Source organism: Grammomys surdaster, unplaced genomic scaffold (genome assembly GCF_004785775.1).
Source record: "Grammomys surdaster isolate TR1022 unplaced genomic scaffold, NIH_TR_1.0 531, whole genome shotgun sequence".
NCBI classification, from domain to species: domain Eukaryota; kingdom Metazoa; phylum Chordata; class Mammalia; order Rodentia; family Muridae; genus Grammomys; species Grammomys surdaster.
This window is the reverse complement of record NW_021604950.1, coordinates 102,346-129,583: the sequence shown is the minus strand read 5'-3', so window position 1 is coordinate 129,583 and position 27,238 is coordinate 102,346. Positions and strand designations below refer to the sequence as shown.

The following is a 27,238-nucleotide window of genomic DNA, read 5'->3' as shown; positions in this document are numbered from 1 at the left end:
GAGGGAGGGAGGGAGGGAAAGAAAGGAAAAGAAGAGAAAAGAAAGGGAAGGGAGGGAGGGAGGGAGGGAAAGGAAAGGAAGAGGAGGGTAGGGGAGGGGAGAGGAAGAAGAGAAGAGGAGAAAGAGAAAGAGAGAAAGAGAAAGGAAGAAGAGAGGGAGGGTTCATTCCCAGTTTTGGAAAGTTAGGTTTGTAGCTCATCAGTGGGCCTTAAGGGCATGTTTTACACATCACTCAGTGAGTTTCTTGTGGGTTGGCTCTTGAAGCGTCTAGAAGAGCCTAATTCCTCATATTTCCTGACTTTGTTTCTTCAGTGCATGGACTAGAAATACATATGATAAGCAGTCCTCTTGTAGCCTTCTGAAACTGGCTACAGGACATGCCTGGTGTCTGGATCCAGTAGGCGGAGAGCCATTCCGAGAAGCAGCATGATGCTTCTGATGTTCCTGGCTTTCCTGACTCCTTAATAGTTCCCATATTCCTTTTTCTTCTCTTTCTCTTCTGAGAGAACTTGCACTCCAGTTTAATAAGGTTCCTGGATACCTCATGATGAGCTGCACCCATTTGAAGATAGAGAACCTCAGTAGAGAGTGGTTCAGTGATATGTATCTCAAAGCCAATGAAATCTTAGTTTTAAAACCTATCTTGAGCAAACAGGTTTGGTTTTGTTGTTGTTGTTTCTTTGCTTTGTTTTGTTTTGTTCAGAATGCATTTGTGGCAGAAGCAAAAGTTACTGAACTGTTTGTGGACTGTGAAACTGGGGGGAGCTGGCATGTGCTCTGTCATTCTGCCATAGTCTCTGTGTTATTCCTATGTGAGAAGCAGAGGAAAGAGACAGACCCTAGGAGGGTAAGAACCACAGAAGTCCTAGAAAGAGGAAAGGGGAAGAAAGAGATGGGTTCTGGCTGCTTGGATAGGTGTCTCTAGATTGAATGCCTAGGAGAGCCAAGGTAAAGGCACAGTGGGAGAAGCAGTTCTAGGAATAAGCCTCGCCTTACCTGAAGACAGCAGAGTTGAAGAGGCTGCCTGATGGCAGTGATGGCAAGATTTAGTTGTGCTTGATGGCACCCAAAGTTAAAGAGTATCACTAATCCAAGGCTCATTCTGTTTCAAGGTCATTCTCTTTGGCTTACTTGTTTTGTTTTGAGGAAGGGTTGTTTGTGGCCTGGAACTTACAACATTCCTGACTCAGACTTTCAGTTGATAAGACTTCAGACCTACACCTCTGCACCCAGCCATGACGCTCTTCTATGAATAGACATCCTTAGAAATATGCTGTTTGCCAGCATGGAAGCACCTTAGCCTTCTCTAGGACAAGTAGCTTGCTCAGCCTTCAGTTTCAGGCAAGTGGACTCACAGGTAGTATGCCTGTGAGTTCTTTCTGTCCATGTGTTCAAAAGCCAAGAAGGGGTTGTGGTAACTCAATGACAGAGCAGGTATAGTTTAGATAAAGGATAAGTTTGACTGCTTTTCTGAAGGTCTGGACACACTAGATGACATGCTTTTAGAGGTGCCACATAGCCTTTGAAAGGATGGCTGCATCTTTCAGAAGGAACCAGAACAGTGAGCCTAGAAGCTGGAGACAATAAAGAGGTAGCTGCTGAATTGCTCTGGTGTGAGAAGAGCATGGCTAAAGCCAGGGCTGAGGGTGTTGAACCAAGAAGTAGTTGGACTTGAACTATGTTTGGAGTTAACATAGCATACCAAAGGCATCCAGGAATCATTTTTATTTACAGGAGAGAGCTAGCTCAAGCATGGCTTGATACTCTTGTCTTCGACTGCTGGGTGAATGGGGAACAGGGAAACTAGGCTTTGGAGGCATGTCTTTGACCTAGGCTTACTCTGAAGCATCCAGCCCATAGCTCCTGTGTATATCTGGCCTCTTTTGTGGTGATGTTTCCAAGTATTTGGGAAGCTTCATACTTGTGACTATGCTAGAGCACTTGAGAGAAGTATGCTGCAGAGCCTGCACTATACATCCCAGGGGGCAGGAGCCCATCTATTTCACCCAGAAAACCCCATACCCTGTATGGTTGTCTGTTTACTCATGTGGACCCCAGGCCTCTGTTTAGAGCCAAATGTGAGGGGTATTTCCTATGCTTCTGGCAATTTCTCCCTCAGAGGACTGCCATAGTGACTTTAGGGCCAGGTCTGCACCTGGACTGCATAACCTGGAAATCTCTCTTGACATAATTGCAGTATCTAAAGAGACTGAACTGAAACCTGAGACCAGAAGCCATAACAGTATCACAGCTAAGCTGGCCTTCATCAATTGACACCATACCTGCCTCCAAATGCTGTCCAGAATGTTCCCCTACAGCATCCCCAGAAAAAGCCCCTGACTCTAACCTTTCTTTCCCAGGGCTCCTAGCCAATAGTTTGGTTCACTGCTTTGGAGTACAGCCTTGGCCCATGGAACTCTTACCACAATAGTTCCTAGTCCACGTCTGATCTGGAGATAACAGTATCACTTTTCTTATTGCTGTAACAAAATATCTCACCAAAACAAGTTAAGGCAGGATTTATTTTGGCCCATAGTGTGAAGGTATGGTCTCTCATGGCTGATACGGCGTAGTGACATGAGAGGAAGACCGTTGGTGCCTTGCCATTCACTGTCAAGCAGAGATGAATGCTGGTGCCCAGCTCACTCTCTCCATTTCATTCATCATTTCCATGGATCTCAGTCCAAGGGATGGCATTGTTCACATTTAGGGTGGATCTATAAACCATGATTAACCTAATCTGGAAAATTCTGCACAAACCTGCCCAGAGATTTATCACTAAGGTGATTATGAATCCTGTCAAGTTGGTGATTAATATAACCAATCATAGTGGCATCCATGCCATTAGCCCTGCTTCCCCAGCCTCTGACCTGGTTTTATTTCCATGGGACATGAGTTTAGAAATCTTCTGCTTCTGTTACCACCTACCTCAGGACCTGACCTCTCTGAGATTCAAGCCAAACTCAAGCCCTCTGCTGTAAGGGCACATGTCCATCCCTTGACCTGTACTATGGTCTTCCTGTGTCTCAGCTGGAAGTAGTGCTCATTGGGACTGATTTTCCCTTTCTCAAATAGCTTTTATTGCTTGAAAGTCACTTTAACTGATTTGTATTTAATTGAGTGATCTCTGAGCTCTGACAGAGCAGTGTGTAGTGATCTGATTCCTGGGATGGAAGTATTACTGAGGTGTTTGCCTGCCCTGAGTAACTCATTCATATTCTCCACTTTGTCTCACCCATCCTGTGGGCTGGTGATACAGCTTCCTGTGCTGGCCTACCTTGAATGAGGTTGAGACAGATATTAAAGCATGCCTAACAGTTCTCAAGTCTTGCTCAGGAATTGCCCTGAAGGTCATTAATACAGTCAGCCCAGTTCTTTATTATTATTACCAAAAAATGAAGTGATGCCATACAGTGAGCAAGGCTGTAGACAGAGAAGTGGGTCTGTGACAAGAAGCCCCAAAGTTAGCAGAGATTTTTGGAGACAGATAATGAAGTCCCCTGAAGGAGGTAGATGAAAGATTGGCTTGAGGGACCAGACCCTTTCAGCAGAGTGAAGACTGTGCACATTTCAAAATCCAGCATGGCTATGTTCCTGGGCCTGGGAGAGAATCCACCCAAATAGGTACCTTAGATCTGTGGGGAAAGCAGGCTATTCCTGCCATAGTGTTTATAGGGATCCAGCTATCTTCAAATACAAAGGGTTAGGGAACAAGCAGAGAACAATTGTTGATCCTGCCTGAGACTCTGCTTTCTGTTAGACACCATTTCCATTACTGAGTGTGAGAGTTGAATCTGAAATGTCTCCTTGGGTTCATGTGGTCAGTACTTGTCCTCAGCTAGAGGAACAGTCTTTGGGAGGGTGTGTCCTAGTCTAGAGGAAATAGTTCCCAGGAGGCAGACCTTTCAGAGCGTGTCACATCAGGCCCCTATTACCTGATTCCTGGGAAGCTGTTATCCTCTTTGCCTTCTTCCTTTGTGATGGAAACTATGAACTAAACTGAATCTTTCCTTAGTGGTTTCTGTCAGATATTGTGGTTACAATGACAAAAGTAGGTAACTCAGGAGAGAGAAGTAAGCAAAGCTTTCCAGGACCACCTTGGGTGAGCTGGAGGGACTTGGGAGGCTTGTGTTTGGCTGGCACTCCATTATATTTCCTGTCTCACCTTGCCAATTCCTTCCTCTCACTATCACAGTGATTCCTCAGGCACTTTCCCTAAAATGTCCAAGGTACACCCCAGGGTCCCACCCTGCTGAGTACCTTTGAGGACACACGTTCTATTCCCTGAAAAACTGGGGGAGATGCTTAAGGCTCTAACTCCCTCTGGGACTGGCTTCTTCTCAACATTAAGCAGGGAGCCCAGAAGGCTTCTGAGGGCTTGCAGTCCACAGGAGCAAAAGCTCTGAAGCTGAGCAGCCTAACTTGGCTGCTCCATTGGCCAACCCTAGCCTTTTTATTTTATTTTTTGCAATAATTTATTTATTCACTTAGCATCCCAATCACAGCCACCACTCCCTTCTCTCCTAGTTCTACCCTTTCAAATATTTTCCCCCATTACCCTTTCTCCTTCTGCTCAAAGAAGGGGAAGCCTCCCTTGGGTACCACCCTGCTCTGGGACATCTAGTCCCAACAGAACTAAGCATATCCTCTCCCACTGAGGCCCAACCAGGCAGTCTAGTTAGGGGAAGGGGATCTATTGTCAGACAACAGAGTCATAAATAGACCCTGCTCTAATTGTTAGGGGATCCACATGAAGACCAAGCTACACATCTACTACAAATGTGTAGGAGGTCTAGGTCCAGCCCCTGCATGCTCTTTGGTTGGTGGTTCAGTCTCTGTGAACCCCATGGACCCAGGTTAGTTGACTGTAGGTCTTCTTGAGATGTCCTTGGCCCCGCTGGCTCATTCACTTCTATCCTCCACTCTTCCACAAGACTCCCTGAGCTCTTTCTGATGTTTGACTGTGAATCTCTGCATCTGTTTCTATCAATGCTGGACAAAGCCTGTCAGGAGACAGTTATGCTAAGGTTCCTGTCTCTGTAAAACAAAGAGTCACACAAGCAAGGATCCTGGGTTGTGCTTTTAGCATGAAAGATCACAAGTAGAAATGGGGGGCAGGGGGGCCTGCCAGAACACATGTGGTGATAGGTACTCTCTGTGCTTTTATTTATTTCATGTAGAAGTCATATCTGCACACAGTCCAATACTCAAGCCTTTGTAGAAGTGAGCACTGCCTTTGTGTCAGCCCCCTATCCCACTTGCCAAAGAGTTACCTTTCTTAGTGCTTTCTTGCATATCTTTCAAAAATTTTAATGCATATTCAAGTATATATTTTACCCACATGGAATCACACTGTATTGTTCTGCAACTTGCTTTTTTCTACTTTAATAATATGTCTTACAGTTCTTTCTGTTGGGATGGAGAAACCTTTCTCATTCTTGTTAGCTGTAACCTAGCTAAAATAATAAATTCTTCAAACTGGAAAGAACTTCCAAATCAATGTGATCTAATTGCCTCATTTTGTTAGAGCCTGGAGGACTGAGGTGACTTGCCAGAGGGTACAGCGTATTAGAGAGAGAAATAGATTCCTCTGAGAGTCCTCTAGAAGGAAAAACCTCACCAGGGCCAGCACTGGAACTGACAAGTAGGAATGACGGTACTCAGCTGTCCATTTGCAGCAGGGAGGAAAGAGGGCAGCGAAGGCTGAGCTGCCCTCTGCACATACTGAAACGGAGCTTATTGGATTCTGTCCAAAGGTCCTGTGGGCTGCATATGCATGGGTCTCCCATACCTGTCCTGATCAGCAGAACTCACCATTATCTGGAAGACAGGTATTCTTCTGTAAGTCACTGGGTTTTCGCTGTACTCTTCTGTAGTTTTTGTAGAACATATTGGAAGGAAGGTGTGGCTCCTTTCTCCAAGCATGGTTCTTTGCTGTTTCCTGGCTTTATCCCCACACACTACTGTCCCCTCTGGGATTGACCCACATGACATAGGTTGAAGGGAGCAAGGCTGAGCCATAGCCTCTCTAAGGACCATAGATGCTCAGGGCTGCATGATTGCCAGGTTTGAGGTAGGTCTGTTGGCCCTAAACTGTCATATCCAGGCCATTTGTATGCAACAGAGCCCTCTGGTTCCTAACCTGTAGGTGCAAGTCCTTGGCCCAGCTTATCCCCCCCCCCAGGTACTTGTCCATCAGTGTGTGTTCCTACCCTGGGGATATGGGATGTGAAACCACAGACCTGAAAGGGCATGTCTTCCTGGTACATCCAATTGACACAGAGCTTTGAGAGGAGAAATGCTATTTTTATATTAAAGCAAACACTGATATTATGAAATAGCACAGAAAATTCAAGTTACATTTCAAGATAAAAGAGGCAATTTCAAAGCAATTTTATCCTTCCTTGCCTCAGGCATGTCAGGCTTTTCCCCCTCTGGACCCTGGAGGGTGTCTGCTAGTTCCCCTCTCCTTGGGGGGACTTGTCTGAAAGTGCATTAGTTAGATTGAAGTCCTTTGCCCCAGAAGTGGAAGTTTATCTTAGAAGTGAAAAGACCAGCCCTGATTCTCCTCTGTACTGGGCTGTGTCTGCTCACCACTGCCTAGTGTCTGAGCACTCATTTGAATTCTCTGGATTCTTCAGCATTTCTCTTGAGTGGCTTTGGCTTACCTTGTCCCTGACCACCATGACTATCTCCTGTGCCACCTCCATTGTTATTGGTCTGCTTCTCTGTTTATCTCTCTGGAAATCTGGTTGGTTCATCTCATTTTCTTAGGTAAGCTCATAGAACACTGGCCAGGCTGAGAGTTGCTGCTCTTATGGGTTCAGGGTCACCTTAAAAGACACATTTAGCTGAGCCACTCTCTGGGTTGCTGAGCAGACTGGGATGGTTGTTCTATAAGGGTTTGTACACTGGTGATCAGCCTAGCATGTTCCCAGAGAAGTGAGCTCTCTGCCCCCAGCACACCCTGTCTGTTCCATTGACATCCTCTCCGACACCCTCCTGCCTTACCATGCTTCCCACAGTACACCATGGTTAGAAGGAGTACCTGCCTACTGCCACACAAGTGACCATAATGGCTTTCCTCCCAGCAGGTTGCCCAAGTAGGCTTCCTCCCAGGCTAAGTTGGAGTATGGTGTCACTGGCAACTGGAGGAAAGAGTGAAGAAGTAGAGCCTCAATGTGGGGAGGCCCTCTTTGGTATATGAGATATGCTGCCAGGGCCAGGGGTACTACAGATGGATTGGCTGTTTGAACAGGCTGCCATCTTTATCATGGAGGCTGGCTGTTTGTCAGTGCCATTAGCCCTCCTGCATGTCTGTGTGTCATGATATGTATGAGATTCTCCTCACAAGAGTGCCATGTTATTTGTAGATAGAGCTCTCATGTCTTTTTCTTCTTCTCTTGGATTAACAGCAGCAACACTGGTTAATGTGCTGGAGACACTGTTCCTCCAACAGATATTAAGAACAGAGCACATTTGCCCCTCATGTGACTCATCCTGTCCCTATTCCTCTCTGGCTTTTTACACTATTGTGTAATGGAGAGTGATACAGGGGATGGTATGGAGAGTCACATAGACCTGAATTTTCACCTTGCCTCTTCTGCTCACAGGTTCTATGACCTTGTGCAGGTTTTGTTTGTTTGTTTGTTTGTTTGTTTGTTTTTGTCTGTCTGAATCTCTTCTCATCTATAAAAATGGTGCCCTGGCCACTGGTGAAAGATCTTAATGAGGTCTCATGAATTAGGTCACGAGATCCTCTAGCCATTCTGACATTTCCCAGTACATCCCCATAGGGCCAATGCTGGAGGTGCCCTCCATACCCCATTTCCTCCAGCTGCCTGGCATTGTAGACTCAGTTGGAACATGAACGTGGAACTTTCTTTGTGTGGACTGTCCTATGTAATATGTACTTTTAGTACCCTAAAGGAAGGTGGTAACCTCAGTCTTTGTAGGAGGAGACACAGAGTCTGCCTTATGTTTCTATGAGGACCACAGGATGGGAGGTTCATGGAGAGCTCCCACCAGAACAATTTTCAGGATGACATTTTGTGGATGTGGCTCTGATAGGTCCTGGAAGCTTCAGGCCAGGCTCCTCAGGTCCACGTTTCAGCACTAAACCCACCACCTCTCCAGCCGAGTTCACTTCCTGATGGGTTTATTCTTCAGACACATAATAGGCAGACTGGAGAGTAGAGCCAAACAGTTCCTCCTCAGCAGAACTGAGAAGTAAAAACTAGGATAGCTTGTTTTGTCTGCTACTTGGTTGTTTAAGATTCCCTTTCTCCTCAACTGGAAAGTTACTAGTTAACACATAATTATAAATACACAGAGCCCTTGACTATGCCAGGCACTGTGCTGGGCAGCATGCCCTCACTTGCCCCCCATAAGCAGCCACACTTCTTGCACACAGATACCCAGGTAGCAGGTGAGGGAGCAGGCCCACTGAGCCTGGCCTTCCCAACTCCGCATAGTCATGTGGTAGCAAGAGATGGAACAGGCCTGCCAAGCCTGGGCTGCTTGGCTCCACATGGCAGTAGAGATAACAAGTGAAGAAGCAGGCTTCCTAAGCCCTGATTGCTTGACTTTTTTTCTTTCTTTATCACTTAACTCTCAGCACTTTGGAGATGGTCCCTTCTAATCTGCTGTGCAGTGGTAAATACCTCCCTTCCCTGCCAACTTACCTTGTCTGTCCCTCTCCAGCCCATAGGCCCCTGGGTCACTGTCCTTGATGAGCCAGTTCCTGATATTTGGGAGGTACTACTGCATCCCCCTCAGCTAAGTGATAAGTGGTGTTTCCCATGGCAGCAAGGAGGGTCCATATTTGCTAGAACTCCTAGAACAAAGGACCCGGAGCTGAGTGTCTCAATCACAAAGCTAATTGCATCATGTGTGACTCCTGAGTCTGGAGCTGCAGTCAAGATGTGGAAGCTCACGCTGCCTCTGAAAATGCTAGGGAAGGGTCTGCTTTAGGTCTCCCGCTCCACTCTGGTAGTCTCTTAGCTTGTGGGTATGCAGCTGTAGTTTTCATGTGACAGTTTTTCTGTGCATGTCTCTCTCTTATCCAAATCTCCACTTCTCATAGCAGTGCCAGTCATTCTAGATTGGATCACCCCTCTCCAGTATGACCTCATGTAGCTAACTGCATCTGTAGTGGCCTTTATTTTCTAGGAAGGTTATATGATAACAAACAATCAGAGCTGGGAGGGGGGCCACACAGTTCACTTCATAAGTTGTGCTGTGTGTGTTGGAATTCCAGCAGGCATCTTGTTTAGTTTTATCTGGACCAGACCATCATTGGCTACTCACTATCCTGGTGACCAGGGTATTGAAACACTGGATGGATGAAACCTTGGGCACTCTACACCAGCCTTAGATTCTGTAAAACCATATGGATTCCCCAAAGGAAATAGAGTATTCAGAGAGGGAGAAAAGGCATGAAGAATAGATTTACTCAGGTGGACCCCTCCTGAAAGCTCATAGTCTCTAAAAGTCATTATATTGGATATTGTGTGGCTATGACCAAAGTACCTAGCATAAAAAACCATAAGGGTGGATTTTCTCCTTTAGCTGACTGTTTGGAGGGTTTAGTCCATGCTCACTTGACCCCATGTGCTTGAGCAGAACATTACAGTGGCAGCATTTTATAGTGAAGGCTATTTTTCACTCCTTGACAAACAGAAAGCAGAAGAGGGAAATGGGAAGGGACAAGGACTTGCTCCCAGTAGCCTACTTCTTCTAGCTGGGTCCTATGTCCTGAAGGCTTTAGAATATTCTAACATAGATGAAGCCTACATACTCACCCCATGAGCCTGCAAGGGCATAGTACATCTTAGCATGTCTAGCATGCAAGAGGAAACAGCAGGCTCCGGACTCCAGCGCAGACTAATATTCTTCTCTGGGACTTAGGCTTTTTCTAAATGGCGCAAGCAGAATTTGGGGATCACTTCCTTTCATGAAGAAGAAGGGTTGGGTAAGTCTTCTGTGTGACCTTATGTGAAGGTCAATCAGTTGTACAGTGTCCTCCACCTTTGTGGTCTCCCTGATTCTTGTATTACTTTGAAGAGGGAAGAAACTGGCTAGATTATTTTTAACTACTCTGAGTAGTTGAAGAAACCAAGATGAAGTACAATTATACATTTTTACTAAAGGTACAGAAATAGTAAGTGAAAGACCTAGGATATAAGCTCACATCTCAATCTTGGGGTCCTCTGACCTTAGAAAAGTGATTCTCAGCCTCAGCTACAGTAACATTCCTGAGAAGAGCATTTTAAAAATCCCTATGCCCATAGATTTACTGGCCTTTACTAGTAACTAGCCTCTGAGGGTTGTAGCTTATGAAAGTGACTCAGGTAATTCCAGGGTACAGCCAGGGTTGGGGACCATAGACCTATACTTTAAAGGCTAAAATGAGGAACACAGCACAGCTCCCTTTAAAGCTCTATGGGAACTTCAGGCACATGAAATTGTAGATATAAAAGCACCATGTAAGAGCCAGGGTAAACAAGATACGAAGATCCAATCAAGTAGAGTCAATTTTTTTTTTAACGTGACCTAGTGCTCTACCGACAGAGCACTGAGAGTCCTGTCACCTCATACCTGTATCTTAGGCCCCAGCTATGCATGAATCACAATCTTGTAAAGAGCAGGTATGTCCAGGGTGTCTTGCCTTTGATCAGACTCTTGGGTCATGTAGATCCCCATGGCTCAGCAGTGAACTTCTAGATGAAGGCACCCCCTCCCAAGACCATCCAGCTAGAAACTCAGTGAAAGGGTTCTTCAGTGAATGAAGGAAGGGGCTGGATATGCTCAAAGCCATTTGCCTGGGGGTGTCCTTCTCACAGACGTCCTCTAGGAGAAATAAGACCTTTTTTCAGGAGTATCCCAGAAGACCCTGCCACAAAGGGCTAAGACCTGCTGAATGTGCAGCCTCCGCCAGGCTTGCTTCTGTAATTCTTCTGCAATGGAACCTTTAGGATCAGCACAAAGAGCAGAACTGTCTTTTGCCTGCCTGCCTCTGTGGCCTGAATGCACAGCCCTCATGTGCTCCTCTGCTTGAACAAGCTGGATCCCCAGTGCCTATAGTTGTTACTTAGCCATGGAATTCCAGCCTCTGACTTCCAGCTATGGATTTGTCCCTGAAACTTTTTGTTCTTTTTTTCTGCAGAGAACCAGCATACCCCACAGCGTTAAGACCCTGTGTAATTTTATTGAGGATCATATCATCCATCAGTAGCAAAGTTAGAATTAAGACACACAGTCCTTGGTTTGACTTTTACTTTGTGTCAGGCTATGCATTTTGTTTTCATGCTTTAGATATTCACTAGCCAAATATGTTTTGCAAATGTAAAAAAGCAAACAAACAAATAAAAATCAACTAACAAGCAGCCCCAAAGCATGGCTAGCTGCCTGGTTTTGTTGGAGCACTGTTACTCCCTACTGCGTGCCTCCTCCTCATGCCCTGCCAATGGAGTGGTTACACTGGTAGATTACCTTGTCAGTCCTGTTTTCTCCAAGTACACCCTTAAATTCCTTCCCTGCCATGGCTTCTGTACATCTAAGTTAAGGACTGCTCCATTCTCAGCTGTACAAGCTCCGTGCTGGCTGTTCTCTCTACTGCCTGCTCCCTGGCCTCAAGAAGTTCTGGGGATCCAATCCTAGTCCATAAACCCAGGTCTGGGTAAGTGAATCTGACCTCTCAGTTCTGCAACACTCTAGAGATCAGTTTTCTCACATGGCTTTAAATAGGACTTGGACCTCTTCATTCTTAACTGTTTATCAGGAACTTCTTAGAAGTTTTTCTTGAGCAAACCCCACATTCACCTTTTCAGACCCATTCTCATGTACTCAAATACAAAACCTTTTGAGGATTCTCAGGCTGTCTCTTACTGGGTCAGAGCCAGGACTCTTACCTGTCTGTTGCAGGCTGCTCTGCTCTGATGGAAGGAGCCAGACACACATGTGGTCATCTTACCTTCTTTTCCCCTAAGTTCTGTGCTACCTGTCCTACCTAAGGAGATATAAGATATACCCTCTGTCATTCCAGACCAGAATGCCAAAGGACCACCCATATCCAGACACATATCTTGCCCTCACATAAAGAAGGAGTTTCTGGATGAAGCCTCTCATCCCTGAAGGTCTGGTGCCTCATATTTAGTATTCAGTGCAAATCATTACAGAAAATGTGCAGCTATTGCCAATTAATACAGCTTTGCATTTTTGTTACTATGTGAGATATATATATATATGCGCGCACACATGCCCAAGTAAATTCCTCTCCCACCTCAGCTACACACCTAGCAAAACATACACAACCCCAGGAGGGCTGAAAGGCTAGAAGGCTCCACTAAACCCATAAAAGAGGCACGATGGAGATTGCAGAGCCAACAGAGAGTGGTAAGAGGTTTTTGGTGTTTTGGTGTGTGTGTGTGTGTGTTTCTCTCTACCTCTTCACAAATGCAAATACTTTTGAAGGGGTCTCACCTACAACCACCTCACCAGTGTTCTAATTAGCAGTTCAGACCTGGAAGGTGGTTGAGGTTTTGATGACAGGTATGATAAGAAATAATAGCATAGACTAATGTCCTTTGGAATGAGGGGTACCTGAAACAGTAAAGGGTGGATGCCCTAGAAAAGGAAGGGGCGAGGATATGATAGAATAGTTTTAGGAAAATGGTCCTGACAGTTGAGGGACCTATGTCTAAGAAAGTAGTCCAAAGGTATTGAGTACAGAATGATCCAGAATGAATTTAAAATGCCCTTCAGTCATTTATCAAGTTTACATTCCTTGGGCTGGGTGTGGCGGCACACACCTTTAAACCTAGCGCTTTAAACCTAGGCTGAGGCAGATAGATCCTTGTGAGTTTGTGACCAACCTGGTCTACATAGTAAGTTCTAGGACAACTAAGGCTATAAAGAGAGAGCTTGTCTCAATAAACAAACAAACTAGAAAATAAATAAATAAAAATAGTCATTGGTTAGACTCAGAGCTTGCCCAAGCATTGGCAATAAAGATACAAAGCTACCCTGGAGCTCAAGCAGTTCCCAGGGGAGATAGATAATTAGCAGATGACTGCCATACACAGTGAGAAATGCTACTGATAAGTATATCTTAATACAGAGCATGGAGAAGGCAATGAAAAGTCTGACTAGAGAGACCAAATATTGTTCTTTCAGTGGAAGGGATGCTACTGGGCCTCAGCGAAGGGCCAGGAGTTTCCCAGGTGGCCAGGGGAGAATTAGCAGAGGAAGGAGTATTTAGAACATCCTGGAGGCTTCAAGAATAAGTAAAGCATTGCAAGTGATGCACAGAGACTGAGGATAGTGCCAAGGTCGTTAGCAGAGCCCTGTCTCCAGCAGGGATTCTTAGGGGTCTTTGGAAGTTCCCAGCCCAGAATGTCTGTAAAGACTGCTTTTGAGCTGGAGGTAGGGGATGCAACCACAGGGGACAGCAAAGGCATCTGCATGCAGTGCAGTCTGTAATAGCCCACTTTACCATGGTGAGGAGTGAATGAGAAGAGCACCTAAGGGAGCTAGGAAAGGAATTCAGATGATCTGGAGGCAAAGCCATCTTCAACATTCAGCTGCTGCTTGACATTGAGACCCCAGGGGCAGGAAGCAGGGATAATTGACAGTTAATCTCCAGGAGTTGGGTGGAGGGTGACATACTCTAGTGCAGGAAAATAATAAAAACACCAGGGGTAGGGGTGTGGGAGGGAGGAGGCTCTCTAGAAGGATACTATTGAAAGGACAGAGAAAGGGAACAGGGTGTAGCCAGTATGCAGTTCTGATAAGGACACAAAGGCTTTCAGAATTTAGCCAATATTTAGCAAGTAGATCCTCCCAAAAATGCCAGCCTTGTCCTGAGTTTAAGCCATCTCCACCAACCAAGACAAAACTATGTGCCTCATTCTTTATCACTGCCACAGAGGTGGTTTGTCCACCACTAAGTGACCTGGCCCTCTCACCAAGATCACTGCGGTAGCCTCCAGGTAGCCAGGCTGCCTCTACTGCTCTCCATTTAGGCTGCTGCATGCTGCCTGTGACCCTTCTAAAAGGGATCTCTGGTGCCATATCATAGCACAGCCTCCAGTGGCTTCCTATTATCCCTAATATAGGTTCTGTATGTATGGTCATCCCCGGATGACCTTCAGTATCCACTCATCTCACCTTGAAAGTCTGTCTGTGTTTATTGTTTTATCAAGAACTCACCTAGTACAGTCACCCTGTCAGAACCTGCCCAAGCCCTGACTTCATGTCAGTTAGCTGTCTGCCTGAGGTAGCCAGGCAGGGGGAGAGACCTTCCCTGACATCTATTGAAAATCACAGCCCCTTAAGCTTTGTGTGATCTTTTAAGTGGCATTGATACTGAGTGAAATTATCTGTTTACTTCTTCCATATCCAGACTGTTAGCTCTGTGGAGCAAGGACTTCATCCCCTTGCCTGCTGTGCTCCCTGCTTATAGAGCAAACCTTGGCAAATAGCAAGCACCCGTCTATGCTTATTGAACGTACAGAAGAAGCATGGTGTGTTGGGCATGTTCACATCCGTTGATGGCCATGTCCTCAGACCATTTCACTGTCCACTAGATCCATGAGGAAGCAGGCCAAGGGCTAGCTAGTATCTGCCATTCTGAGTCCATTGGAACTGGGATCAGTATCTCAGATGTGTGACCTGTGTCCCTCTAAGGGTGAGAGATGTAAGTGCAGTCAGCACTGGAAGAAAGTCTTATGGCAGGAGTGTAGTACAGAATGGCAATGGGAATTCCAGCTGGGGGACATGTGACTGAGTGGCTCACGGGGAGAACAGACAAGGAAACCAGCCCAGAGCCTTTGTGAACTGTGGTAACAGGAGGATGGAGTCCAGCCTAGGGAGGGCTAGATAGGCACTGACAGGTTCTAAAGGCAAGAAATAGGAAGTGTGAGGGTGAGAGGTAGAACTTGTGGGCTTTGGAGTGGGGACACAGTCTCAGGATGGCCTGCACTCAGGGATGCAGGCAGGCTCCAGGGTAGAATGGGGGTTCCTCTCCACAAGGTGGTGCAGGGTAAGTATTGCTGGCTAGGACAGAATTGAATGTCAACAGTCTTGGGCTGTGCAGTAGCTCCACGTCCAGCACTCACACTCTTGAAGTCTTATGCTAATGATTTAGGCCTTTAAGAAAAAAGTCTGGTTTACTCTTTTCTGGTTAGAGACTCCAAATCCTGAATATGTTAATCAAAAGGTGATTAAGCAAAGGCTTCTCTTAGAATTAGCATTTCTTCCAGCTCTAAAAGCTGCCGATAATTAGACTGATTCCAGATTCCACACCCGCTAGCCCCACAGGTAGTGAGTGCTGGCTACTCTGGCAGGACTTTGGCCTTGGGCAGTCCTGTATTCAATCTGTTCTTCTCAGAGTTCTGGTATTCCCTCTGGCCTCCAGCTACGGAACCTTTCCCACCTATACTGATATTGTTAGGGCAACCTTCACCTGGTTGTAACTGCTTCAGATCTCTGTCGGACAGTTACTGATTGCATTTTTTTTCTGAATCACAGTTGGGCACAGCTGGGAAGCATGAGACTGTTGAAGAACCATATGCCTGCCCCTCCCTGCTCTTTGGCTTTCTGTCCTTTTACCTTGGTGGTCCCTTTGCCTCCCTGGGCCTTCTTAGTTTCTTCATCTGTCAGGTTCTTACCTCAGAATAACTACTCTGAGCCTGCTGGGCAGTCCCTACAGTAGTACCTGGCCTGGGACGGCCATTGAACCTTCTGATGAGACATATTTTTCATCCCCATTAGATATTGATTCTGTGTACATTGCTGCTAGGGCCAGCACACATGTGACTGTTGTCTCTTGCATCCTCCCACAACATGTGTTAAAATATACTCCCACTGCTTGGGAAGGAATCCAAGTCCCTGAGCCTCAATGTGCCTGCCCTCCACAAGCCATGCCTTAGTCTTTTGTAGCCTGGTCACACCATGTGCTACCCCAAGTTGGTCTGCAGTAGCCTGCTAGATCTGTGAGTGCAAACCCAGTGCAGAACTGGAGCTTAGGAGCTGTCTTGCCTCCTAACTAGCCTGTGCATCACTCTTGTGGTTCTGGCCTTGGTTTGAATTTATTCAGCAATTCTTGTGCCAGGCCCTCTCACAGGCTCTGGGGATAGATCATGAGCAAAAGAGACTAAAAGCCCTATGATGGTGGAGGTCACGGCCCCTGAAGAGCCTTCTTGCACTCCTCAGCTCTGAGAACTCTTCCACACCTGCTGGCCTTGTTGGTTCATATGCATAAAGTGAGGGATGTTTGTTAAGTTCTTAAAACATTTATTGAGTGTCCAGTATGTGTCAAGCATTGTGTAATTCTATAATGCATTGCCCAGCCCCAGCTCCCATCAAGCCAGTACTGACTAGTCTACCGTCATTCTTACTATGCAGAGGAGAGGACATGGCAATGCAAGTCTTTCCCATGACACACACTAGGAGGAAAGGTCCTGACCTGAGCACCAGTAGCCTCCCTCTGATTCCTACATGGCCCTGAACAGTTTCTCCATAGTGGCATCAGCTGAGTTCTCTCTAATGTGACTCTTCTCAAGCTGGGTCTCCATGACACCCAGCCCTGCTGTCTTTCCCTTAGTAGATCATTCATGAATGCTTTTGGCCTAGATGTCTGTGTTGAGGGTTCTGGGCCAGGAGCAGCTCTTTTCCAGGCATATAGGATATGCTCTTGTTTCTATATCCATTGTCATATCCATGGACACATGGGCCTCACCCTGACCTGTACTTGATAGACTTGCTGCCGACTCTGTGCCCTACAGCCTCCCATTCTGCTGCTTCTCCTAGCTCTGCCTGGGAGCATCGGGTCGATCTCTCCTGCCCACGACATGTTTTGATGCCATGCTCCCCTTCCCGCCTTCCCGCCTTCCCACCTTCCCGCCTTGCTTCTCTCACCCTCACACTCTCTTTTGATCTTGCAAATCCAGGCCCTTGGAGAAATCAGACAGTATGAAATATGAAAACTGCTTGGGAAGTAATTGAAGAAACACTGCGACTTTTGAAACCCACAGAGATAATGCTCACACCTTCTTACTCACGTTATTTAATTTTTAATGGCAGATTTAATTAATGGAGATCAGGTCTTCTGCCTTCAGATGTGCTCAAGAAGCAGCTGCAGGCGGCGGAGGAGGGGCAGCTGTCTAGAGCAGAGGAAAAGGCATTCCAGAAGTGGGAACCTGAGGACTCTATGGGAAGAAAAGTCTCCAAAACTATCAGCACATGATGGTGGGCACAGATGATGTGCCAACAATGCAGACCCACCAGAGAGCAGTCAGAAAGCTCGAGAGCTTCTGTGGTAACTGTAGCTCCCAGGCCCTGAGTGGTCCAGGACCCTCCAGTGCTGATGACCCCTCCAGGAAGACAGGGCTCCATTGTCCACAGCGGCCAGTCTTAAAAATAGGACTGCCCTGCTATTCCCTCACTTGACAAGACAGGCGAGTACCTGAGGACAGTAATTTCAGCACTCAGGAGGCTGAGATAGGAAGAGCACTATGACTCTCAGTCCAGCCTTGTCTGCATAATGAGTTCCAGATTAGCCTGGGCTACAGAGCAAAACCTTGTTTCAAAAACACAAAACAAACAAAGCCAGGGTTTTATTCACCCCTCACTGGAACTCAGGCTCTGAACCTAAAGTTGAACTGACTGCACCCACTGTGTCTTAGCCCTTCCTGCACTCAATCCCACTGTTTGGCAGTCCCTGCTTCCCTCCTGTACACACACTGCCCTTTGGACACCCACATATTGTTTTCTGTCTTCATGAGGCCTCCTCCTTGTTTGGCTCATATCTCCTCATCCTTTACAGTTCATTAGAAATAAATATAGTCTTTGTCCCAAGACCCTCCCTAACTTCCAGAATGTTCTCCGTAAATATGCTCATTCACACACAGAGCTGCAGGTAAGCACTCATTCTTCTCAGCACTGTTTCCAACAGTAGGAAAATTTATTGGACTAGAGGACATGGTGGGAGCTGCTTGAGTTGAGGTGCAGAGGGCTTACTCACAGAGCCCTCACCCCGACTGTGCTCCCTCACAAGGTACTCCTTCACAGGATGTGCTCGCTCAGTGTGTTCTTTCACAGAGTGCCTACTCACAATGTGCCTCACAGAATGTCCTCTAATTAAAGTACTTGCCCACAAGGTGCTCATAAGTGTACCATAACCTCATCCAGAGGTAGAAAGGAGATGGGTGGGGCTAGGATACAAGCCCTAGCAAGCTTGCCACTCACTATAACCCCTGGCCTGCTTTCACTTTTGAAAATATTGATGTGACAAAAATTGTGCTGTAAAGTTGAGTGCTAGTCTACCATGAACTAGGCCATGTACTCCATTGTTAGAACCACCAGAGGCAGTGAGGGAGCCAGAGAAATGCTTTGGTTGGGTTCACTTCAGGTATCAGCTCCCAAGAAGACAGTCTGATCAAGTTTGCAGGCTGCCCTGGTAGGTACCCCTACAGCTCAAACTACTGGCCTCATGCCCATTTGTAATTGTGACATGGTGGTATCCGAGCACCCCATATGGCCAGGGCACAGGCTCCACTTGACTTGGACCCCATCCCCATACATAGTGTTCTCAGGATGGATAAGTTGGCCAGTCCTCAAGAAGCCCACAATTATGACAAGTTGTAATCTGCAGGACCCTTGTCCTTAGTGAGGAAGGCTGGAGAACCAGGGGCATATGAACAAGTGTACCCTTGTTGTGGCTTAGAGACCTCTCCTGTGCTTCTGGGCCAGGAGTTGTTACAAAGCCCACTGCCATGGTCTGCACAAACAGTCAGGACGGGACCAGTGGGGGATTTTCACTGAGTCATCATGAGGAAAATAGAGGAAGCTACAGAGGCAGGGGAGGGGGGATGACTGTAACCACTTGTTGGCCTGTGTACACTTCCTATGACAAATCCTACTGACCACATGATTGGCTCCATGTCCCTTGGGACAGATGCATATTGACTACCATACAGAGTATAGCTCTAAGCCTCTTCTGCCTGACCACAGTACATGGGCCCCATCTCAGCCTTTGAGTCCTTTCCTTGAGAAGGACTCAGCAGGTGACTGGGCCTGGAAGTCTATGATCTGACCCTGTGAACACATAGAGAAGAAAAGAAACTCAAGAGTTGGGTAGGTTTCTTATGGGGAAGAAAGACCAGCTTCTGCGGAAAGAACACAAGGTTCTTTTTGGCTTCAGAAGCTCTACAGTGCTGTGTGGGTTGGGGGAGATCTGTGCTTTTCTCTCACTCTGCAGTTAAGAAATCAAAGCTTGGAGGAAGTAAGTGGTTTACCCACAGACTGTGGCCAGCACACACCAAAGTTCTGTCATACTGTGGGCCCATTGGCCAGGCCACATCCTCAGGAGACTCTACCAGAATCCCAGTGATCCCAAGTAGATCACAAAAGAACATGTACCAGAGGAATTAGGAGAGACTGATCAGGGTGCCTCTGCCTTTTTCCTCAGCCAGGACAGCAATATCAGGGAATGTCACACCATTCTGAAGCAGGGATGTGAGTGCAAGGACTCCAGAGGAGACGCAGAAAGCTTCCTGAGTGTGACATTAGTATAGATCTTCCACTGCCAGGCTGTGAGGAAGCTGTGTTTATTTCATGCCTGTTGTGTGCTGGAGTTGTTGGCACACCTTAGAGGAGGCTCCCTGGTGTGGAGAGAGGAAACTAGAAGGGATAAGCTACATGATCTGCTCCACCTTCTAGGTCCTGAGCCTCCCTACCAGGAACTTTGTGATCCTAAGCTCTCCTGCAAGAGTCTCCTTTTCATGCTGACCTCCCATCAAGCCTGCCTGAGACTGTAGACAGTGGAAATCTCAGAGAGCAGGTAAATGTGGAGCCTGATTCCAGCCCAGACCTGCGTTCACACCTATAGTCCCCTGGAGGAAGTCCTCTGCCTTAGTTCCCTTCCCTATAGATCTAATTGGGCTCCACACCACAGAATGTGCTCTCCTGGCAACCTGTATTCAGACTGCTCTTTCCCTGTCCATCCAGGGACTAGCTTGTTGCTTTTCTTCAGCAGGTAGGAAGAGCCAGGCCGAGCCTGATAAACGTGCAAGGAGGCACAGACTTACGAGTCCACAGTCCTTTCACTGTCCCATCAGCTTGTTGCAAGGACTAATGAACCTGAAGCTATTTGCTCATCTGAAACACAGAGAGTCCCTTCTCAGAAGTGAATATATCTCTGTGCAAAGGACCTGACGTTGGCACACTGCACAAGCAACTGGCTTCATACCCCACTCAAGACATCTGACCACTTTCCCTACACTTCTGTACAGGGGCCCCTTGACCCACCCACCCTGTCTTAGCCTCCAGGTGTGGCCTTCCCCTCACTCTATGCCTGACCAACTGCATGGGTCTGGGTACTCCCACCTGGAGTGCTACATCCTGAGGCTGAAAGGATGTCAGTTTCAGTCTTTTCTGGGAGCAAATAAAGATGTCAGCTTTAGAGAAAAAGGAAAGTGCTAGACTAGGCCTGTGTGACCAGAAGTGACTGACAAGTTAAGCAACTTACTGAAAATCACAATGTAACATCAGGATCAAACACAGCTGGCATGTTCTTGTTCCTAGGTTTTCCCTTCCAACCTGACTCTGTAGGTATATGTGTAATGGGTAACATTAGGAAGAATAGGTACATACCTTTAGAACCTCCCACAGTGTATCATGGGAAGCAACAGAGCATGCTCCAGTCTAGGAGTCAAGACACTGGGTAGTCCTGACATTGCTCCTCACTGTATGACTTTGGCTTGTCACTTGGCCTCTTTAGGCAGCACGGTCCACTTGGCCAGTAGGGATGGGAATAGAGCAATGTCAGCACCTTCTTCTTTACAAATAATAAATGTTTCAGGCTTTGCAGACCATGCAGGCTCCACCACAGCCATTCCACTGATCCTGCAGCATACAAGCAGCTGGAGACATGGGTGTGTGTAGCCATGAAACTTTATTTACAAGCAAGGTGGCTAGCAGATTTGGCCTGTAGCCTACAGCTTGCCACTCCCTGAACTAAAAGTTATTATGGTTTGCCTTCAGCAGTCACTTTTCTGGGATTCCATCACAGTGATCAGCCTGCTGTGGGAACTAGGACCTAGGCTGTGCTGATACCAGTTAAGATATTCGCATCTGTCTAGTTCTAGTGGTTGTGTCCCACAAGCTTCTAGAAGGAGGTGTTAACCTTTGGTAACCAGTTTTGTGTTTTCTCTTTGTAGAATGCTGAGCTGTATAAACTGTCTTCCCAACAATTCCATGAGGCGGCTTCAAAAGCAGAGAGCACAATAAAGTAAGAATCTGCTTATTGTTCTTTGTAAACTTGCCTGCATTTGTAGAAATCCCCATGTGTGGCTTGAAACCTGCTGCCACCTGCCTGATGGCAAATTTCTCTAATAACAAGACAGCCATCTGTTCATGAGCCCCCTCAGTTGGGCTGAAGGTAGCCATTGGCCATCAGTAATTACCCAGATTAGCACACAGCTCTCCTCAGCTCCTTGGTGTGTTGCAGTGGGCTGCAGCCACTGCCTTTTTCTGAAGCAGCAGCTGCTTTGTTATCTTGCTAGGTGAGGGGCAGTGAACAGGTTCCAAGGGATCTGGAGTTCAGCCCTGGCCCTTTGCTTTATGAGGAGTGGGGAATGGGGTGAGAGTGTAAGCATGTCCCCTGTCGGGGCCTCCTGCTCCTGCTGAACACACAGTGCTCCTCATGCTCTGGACACTCATGCTGTGCTCCCAAATGAAAAAGGCTCAGAGGGGCCAGAGACTCATGTGGCAGTACTTAGCCCCATCTGCCATGCTCCTGTGCTGCTGTCCATGAACACTGAATCAGGTTGTCAGAAGCAGGGAGGCGTGGGCTTTTTCATGAATCATTTCGGGGTGTAGATCCCTGGGAAAGGAAAACCTTAAGTGTGAAGATGGTCTGTGTGCCAGGAGACTGGGATTCTCTGATGAACTATCAACCCCTTCTGCTCCCTTGGCAGTCTCTCCCAGCAAGTTAGGTGAGTCACCAGAAAAGCCTATCATGGTACAAAATGGTTGGATCTGGCACCATGAGAAGAAGGTGTCAAAGGAGGGTGCATAGCTAAGAGGTGACAAAGTACTTGTGAAAGAAAATGCTGTAGATAATTGTGAACCATGCAGAGAGCCAGGAGAATAGGGTAGAACTGATGTGCAGTCAGAACAGACCTGAAGGTATGTGGGGTGGCATAAGGAACAGGCTTCCTTTTGTTCCCACGTTGTGAAACACTTGTAGCTAGGGGATGCTGATAAGCAGCACCAAGGAAGGAACAGAAAACAACAGTCTTGAAACTTAAGTCCTAGAAAGACAATGGTAGTCTACAGTGTGGGAGGGCTCCCATAAGGTGGAAGAAGACAGGAAAGGGATGGATACACAGCCCTGGAGATGTTGCCCTTTCCTACCATCCCCATGAGCCAGAATATTACATGTCTCGTGAATGACAGAGGACATTTAGGTGTGTCATCTGTCTGCAGGTGTCCTTGCCTTCATGGAGGGACAACAGGACCTATTTCATAGATTTCCTGAGCCTTAGCTTCATGATTGTGAAAGCCTCATGTCAGATTGGGAAGGAGGATGGGGAGCCAGGTGACAACCACTGTGGCAGTGCAACCCCTGACCATATGAGGGGCCTCTCCATTGGCAGGAAAGTAAAGCTGCTTCACCCTTAAATACCTGGTGCCCTGCCACCTGCCTTTGTGAGCCTGACTTCATTGTCACTGACCACCTTTGCATCCTCTTGACCTCTGAAGACAAGGTAGAAATGGACCAATATGGTTTTTATGAGGTGAAAGAATGGTCTTGTGTGTAGCACGCCTGGATGGCCACTGTTTCTTGCTGAGCCTATATTGAATAGTAGTGCTTTGCCCACCTTCAGTTTGGTTCTCTAGTATGCTATTACTGCTGCTAGTGTGCACACGGCTAGAAGGATCTGGAAAAGGCATCAAAGACCCTCTGCTGGAGATCACAGTTGATTGGAATAGTTTGTATCTTACATGTCACACCCACCCAAAGTCACCAGAATTACAGACATGGTCCCCAGCCATGGTGCTGCTGTGAGATGGTAAAGCCATTAGAAGACACCGTCTAAAAAGGGAGTCAGACCATTAGAGGCATAGCCTTGAAGGTCATATTGGCCTTCATCTCCTGCTCCTTGCTTTCCAGCTGCTGTGAGGTAAGCAGGCCTCCCCTACCACAAGTTCCCTGAATCATGTCTTGTGCTGCCACAGGCCCAAAGCTTCAGTATCAAGTGACCATATTCTAAAGCTTCTGAATCCATAAGTCAAGTAGACATGTCCTTTTCCCTCTGTTAAGTGGATCTGACTTACACAGTGGATGTGTAAGAGGACTGGGCCTAAAGCATACTCAGACTGTTTTAGAGCTCTGTCTTACATCTTTGTCTCTGCTGTCTTTCTTTCTTTAAAGATCTATTTTATTATTTTTAATATGGGTATGTCATACACATGCTCATACATAGACATATTACACAAAAACCATATTAAAAATAATAAATGCTTTTAGAAGAGGAGTGCTAGAGAGATGTCTTAGTGGTTAAGAGCTGACTGCTCACCCGTGTTCAATTCTCAGCACCCACATGGCAGCTTACAGCCTTCTGTAACTCTGATTCTGGGGGATCTGGCATCCTCATACAGACATACATGTAGGCAAAGCACCAATGTACATAAGAAATAAAAATGTGTGTGTGTGTCTGTCTGTCTGTGTATGAAATGACTGTTAGTCACCCCACATGGGTGCCAGGAACCAAACTCAGGTCCTCTTCAAGAACATGATCTTAACCTTTGAACATCTCTCTGGCCCCTCTACTCTTTCTAAGAACTCTCTGAACCTGGAGTAGGTGGTTGGGGCCTTAGGCTACTAGGCCTGACAGACTGACTCAGACCTCAGCCCTGCACTTACTAGCAAGTCACTCCAATCAGTGAGGTCTCCATTTCCTCGTCTCCAAATAGGACACACTTTGTACTAGGCTACATGGTGGCACACAGACTCCATACAGAAGGGAAGCCTAGGATAGTGTCAGCTGCTGATGGTGGTAGCAGCATGGGTTTTGGCCAGAGGCTGAGTCAGCAGTCTTCAGGAACCCAGCTGGATCTCTGAGAGATGATCTGGTCATAAGTATTGAGTCCTTGTCAGTGGGATCAGTGTTCATGTGAAAGGGATGCTAGGAAGATGCCTTGTCCTTCCCATCCTGAGAAGACACAGAGAGAAGGCACTGCCCAGGAAGCAGGGCTATGGGCCTTAGTACCCAGGAGCTGCCGGCCCTTGGGCCACATGGGTATCCAGCCTTTAGGACTGTGTTCAAGAAATGGATGTTCTGCCTGAACCATCTGTGAGTCTCAGCTCCACCAGTACTAAGAGATTTTGATAATGGCAGCCATTGAGTCACTTCACAGCACTTGCTTGGTAGAGAAAGATTTGATGAATAGAGTTTCCAGAACACTGTCTTTTCCCTCATGTAGTAAACAGTGCAAAGTTAGAAAGTATTTTCCTTAAATATCAAAGGAAAAAATGTTTGTGAGATTTTTCGGATTAGCAAATGATTGCAAATTGCATTGTAAATGTCACAGAAATGAATGCCAGCTGCTAGTGGCAGAAATGGTGGGAGTTTCCTTCCAAGACAGTGGAGCATCGCTAACAGCTCTGAGTAAACCAAATGATTACTTAGATGGTAAACTCTGTCCATGTTTTCGTTCATTCATTTACCACGTGTGGCATGGCTCCTATTCTTCATAGTATGCTAGAACCAAGGTTCTAGCTAGGAACAGGACAGCTTCTTTCTCTGCCAGGAAAAGCCTAGTGACATTTGAGATATGAAAAACAGTTTCTTAAACTGAATTGCAGAGAAAGCAATTTCCCAACAGATGTTCTCAGTGGTCTAATAGTCCTGTGAGTTACGGTGCACAGGTTAGAAGTATCCAGCCGAGGAACCTGGCCTAGGCTGCATTTGCAGAGGAAATGACATTTGCACTGACTCCTATGAGATGAAGAGCTGCCAGAGGAAGGAAGGGGCAGCTAGTCTCAGCATGTGCAAAAGCCCTGAGGCAAGAAGGCTTGTAGTTCACTTGGGGAACTAAAGGATGCCCCGCATAGCCAGAGTGATGAGCAGGAAGGGAATGTCGATGAAGTCCCAAGAAGTAAGCAGAGGCTGCGCTGCCGTCACATGGCCTATTTTAGTTTTGTTGTTAAGAATGCAGAGTATATCCATGTGCTATTTAGCAACTCCTCAAACAACCTTGGACCACATGGGCAGTAGTGCAGAGGAGCACAGTGGGGCTGAACACCTAACTTCTACAGCATTGCACATCCGTGCACACAGACCTCCGAGCAGCCAGTCTTGTGAGATAACAGCACAGGCATCTGTGTACAGCACACCATGCTTGGTGATCACAAGTGGTGGTGCTGCTGGTTTAGTGCTTGGCATACAAGGCAACTGTTGGTCATCATTTTAATGTGTGCTCATTCTACTTTACAAAGGAAAAATCAGCCGTAAGGTAGCATGCTCTATGACTTGGACAGTGGCTGCTGCCATCTCATAGATGCTGTGTCTCAGTTGCATCAAAGGGCTACACCAAGTGATTAACACATGTCATCTAGGTTTGCATCGTGTGATTTGGCTGACTTAAGTGTTAAAAGGCTGCTCTACTACTGTTTGTTCACATGATGTTGCTAACAACACATTTGTACAGAACAGCTCACTGTGGATAAGCAGTGAATGAGTTTACCTCACCCAGCTTTATTTCCTTTCTTTGATCTGTGGTCATGCCTGTAAATTTTCTCTTGAACATACAGCTTTGCTACAGCATTTAAGTTCTGAGCTGATGTATTTTCATTACAATTTAATTCAATTTTTTAAATATTTAATTCTGATTTCTTCTCTTGAAGAAATGTATTGATGATTTTCCAAACATTGGAGGATTTTCTACTTTTGGTATGATTGCTCTCTAGTTTAATTTGCTAATTAGTGACTTGAGAACAGGAGAATTAAGTTGCTTGGAAGCCTGATTTATGATCCAGTATATGGTCTGTTTTGGTAGCCCTCCATGGTTACTCTTCACTGGATTTGAAGTCACCTGGAAGACACCTCTGTGTATTTTCTTTGAGTGGAGGTCTACCTGAAGAGGGAAGACTTGCCTAAATGTGGATAACACCATCACCATGGATAGGATGGGGAAAGGGGGAAATGAATCAAGTATTGAATTCATCTCCCTGATTCTTATTCCTGCAACCATTTGTTCCTCTGGGGAAGAATTCTTGATTCCAGGGCAGGAGTGTTTCTGCCAGAAGGTACAATCATCCCACTGAAGTAGAAGTCAGGATTTCCCTGGTCACTTGGGCTCCTGGTGTCCTTCCCAACTGTGATCCAGCCCACTAAAAGAAAAATCCAACTGTTTCTCCTCAATGGAGGTAAGGAAAATACACCTGGAGGGCTGGAGATCCTTAGGCTACTTCTTAGTGTTCCCATTGCCGTATGATTAAGGTCAGTAGGAAACCACAACAAGCCAATCCAGGAAGGATGATAAATGGTCCAGACCCTTTAAGAAAGAGATGTGAGTCACTCCTCTAGGTAAAGAACCAAGATCTGCCTGCTGAGGGTAGAGGGAATGTGGAGTAGGTAAGAGAGGAATGTGCTCTAAGTACCAGGGATAGCTAGTCAGAGAAAGGAGAGGGCTAGACTTTGTGTGCAGTTAAAAGGGAATTCTGCAGTGGACATGCACATCCACTGGGTAAAGTTGTTTGCTCACTGCTGTTGCTACTTGGTTCTTTACCTAGAGGGGTGACTCACATCTCTTTCCTGAAGAGTCTGGACCATTTATCATCCTTCCTGGATTGGCTTGTTATGGTTTCCTACTGATGTTAATCGTAGGGCTATGGGAACACCAAGGATCTCCTGCCCTCCAGGCACATTTTCCTTACCTCATTGAGGAGAAACAGTTGGATTTCTCTTTTAGTGGGCTGGATCAATCACTCCTGCTGCCCTTCTCCATCATAGATCTTTCTTCGTGTCCCTGGTGGTTCTCAGCTGCCTGTCAGGCACTGTAAAGGCTTCAGTGATGTTTTCTTTTCAGAGATGTCCTTGGTGGCCACTCAGATGAAACAGGCCATCTTATTCTCAGGGACTCAGCTGACTAGCTCCAATAGTCTTCCTGACAGTTAGCTGAGTCACCCTATCCCATGGTGTGGCTCTCCAGAATGTTTCCTTCTTAA

General features: G+C 46.5%; 1 protein-coding gene across 2 annotated transcripts in view; it reads left to right on the top strand.

The window, feature by feature from the left end:
* Chchd6 (coiled-coil-helix-coiled-coil-helix domain containing 6) overlaps positions 1 to 27,238 on the top strand; it is a 200,680-nt gene that overhangs the window by 143,196 nt on the left and 30,246 nt on the right. For both annotated transcript variants that reach the window (XM_028781752.1, XM_028781751.1), the window contains exon 6: positions 21,222 to 21,292. In XM_028781752.1, the coding sequence (XP_028637585.1) occupies positions 21,222 to 21,292 (71 nt within the window). The remainder of the gene's footprint in view (positions 1 to 21,221; positions 21,293 to 27,238) is intronic.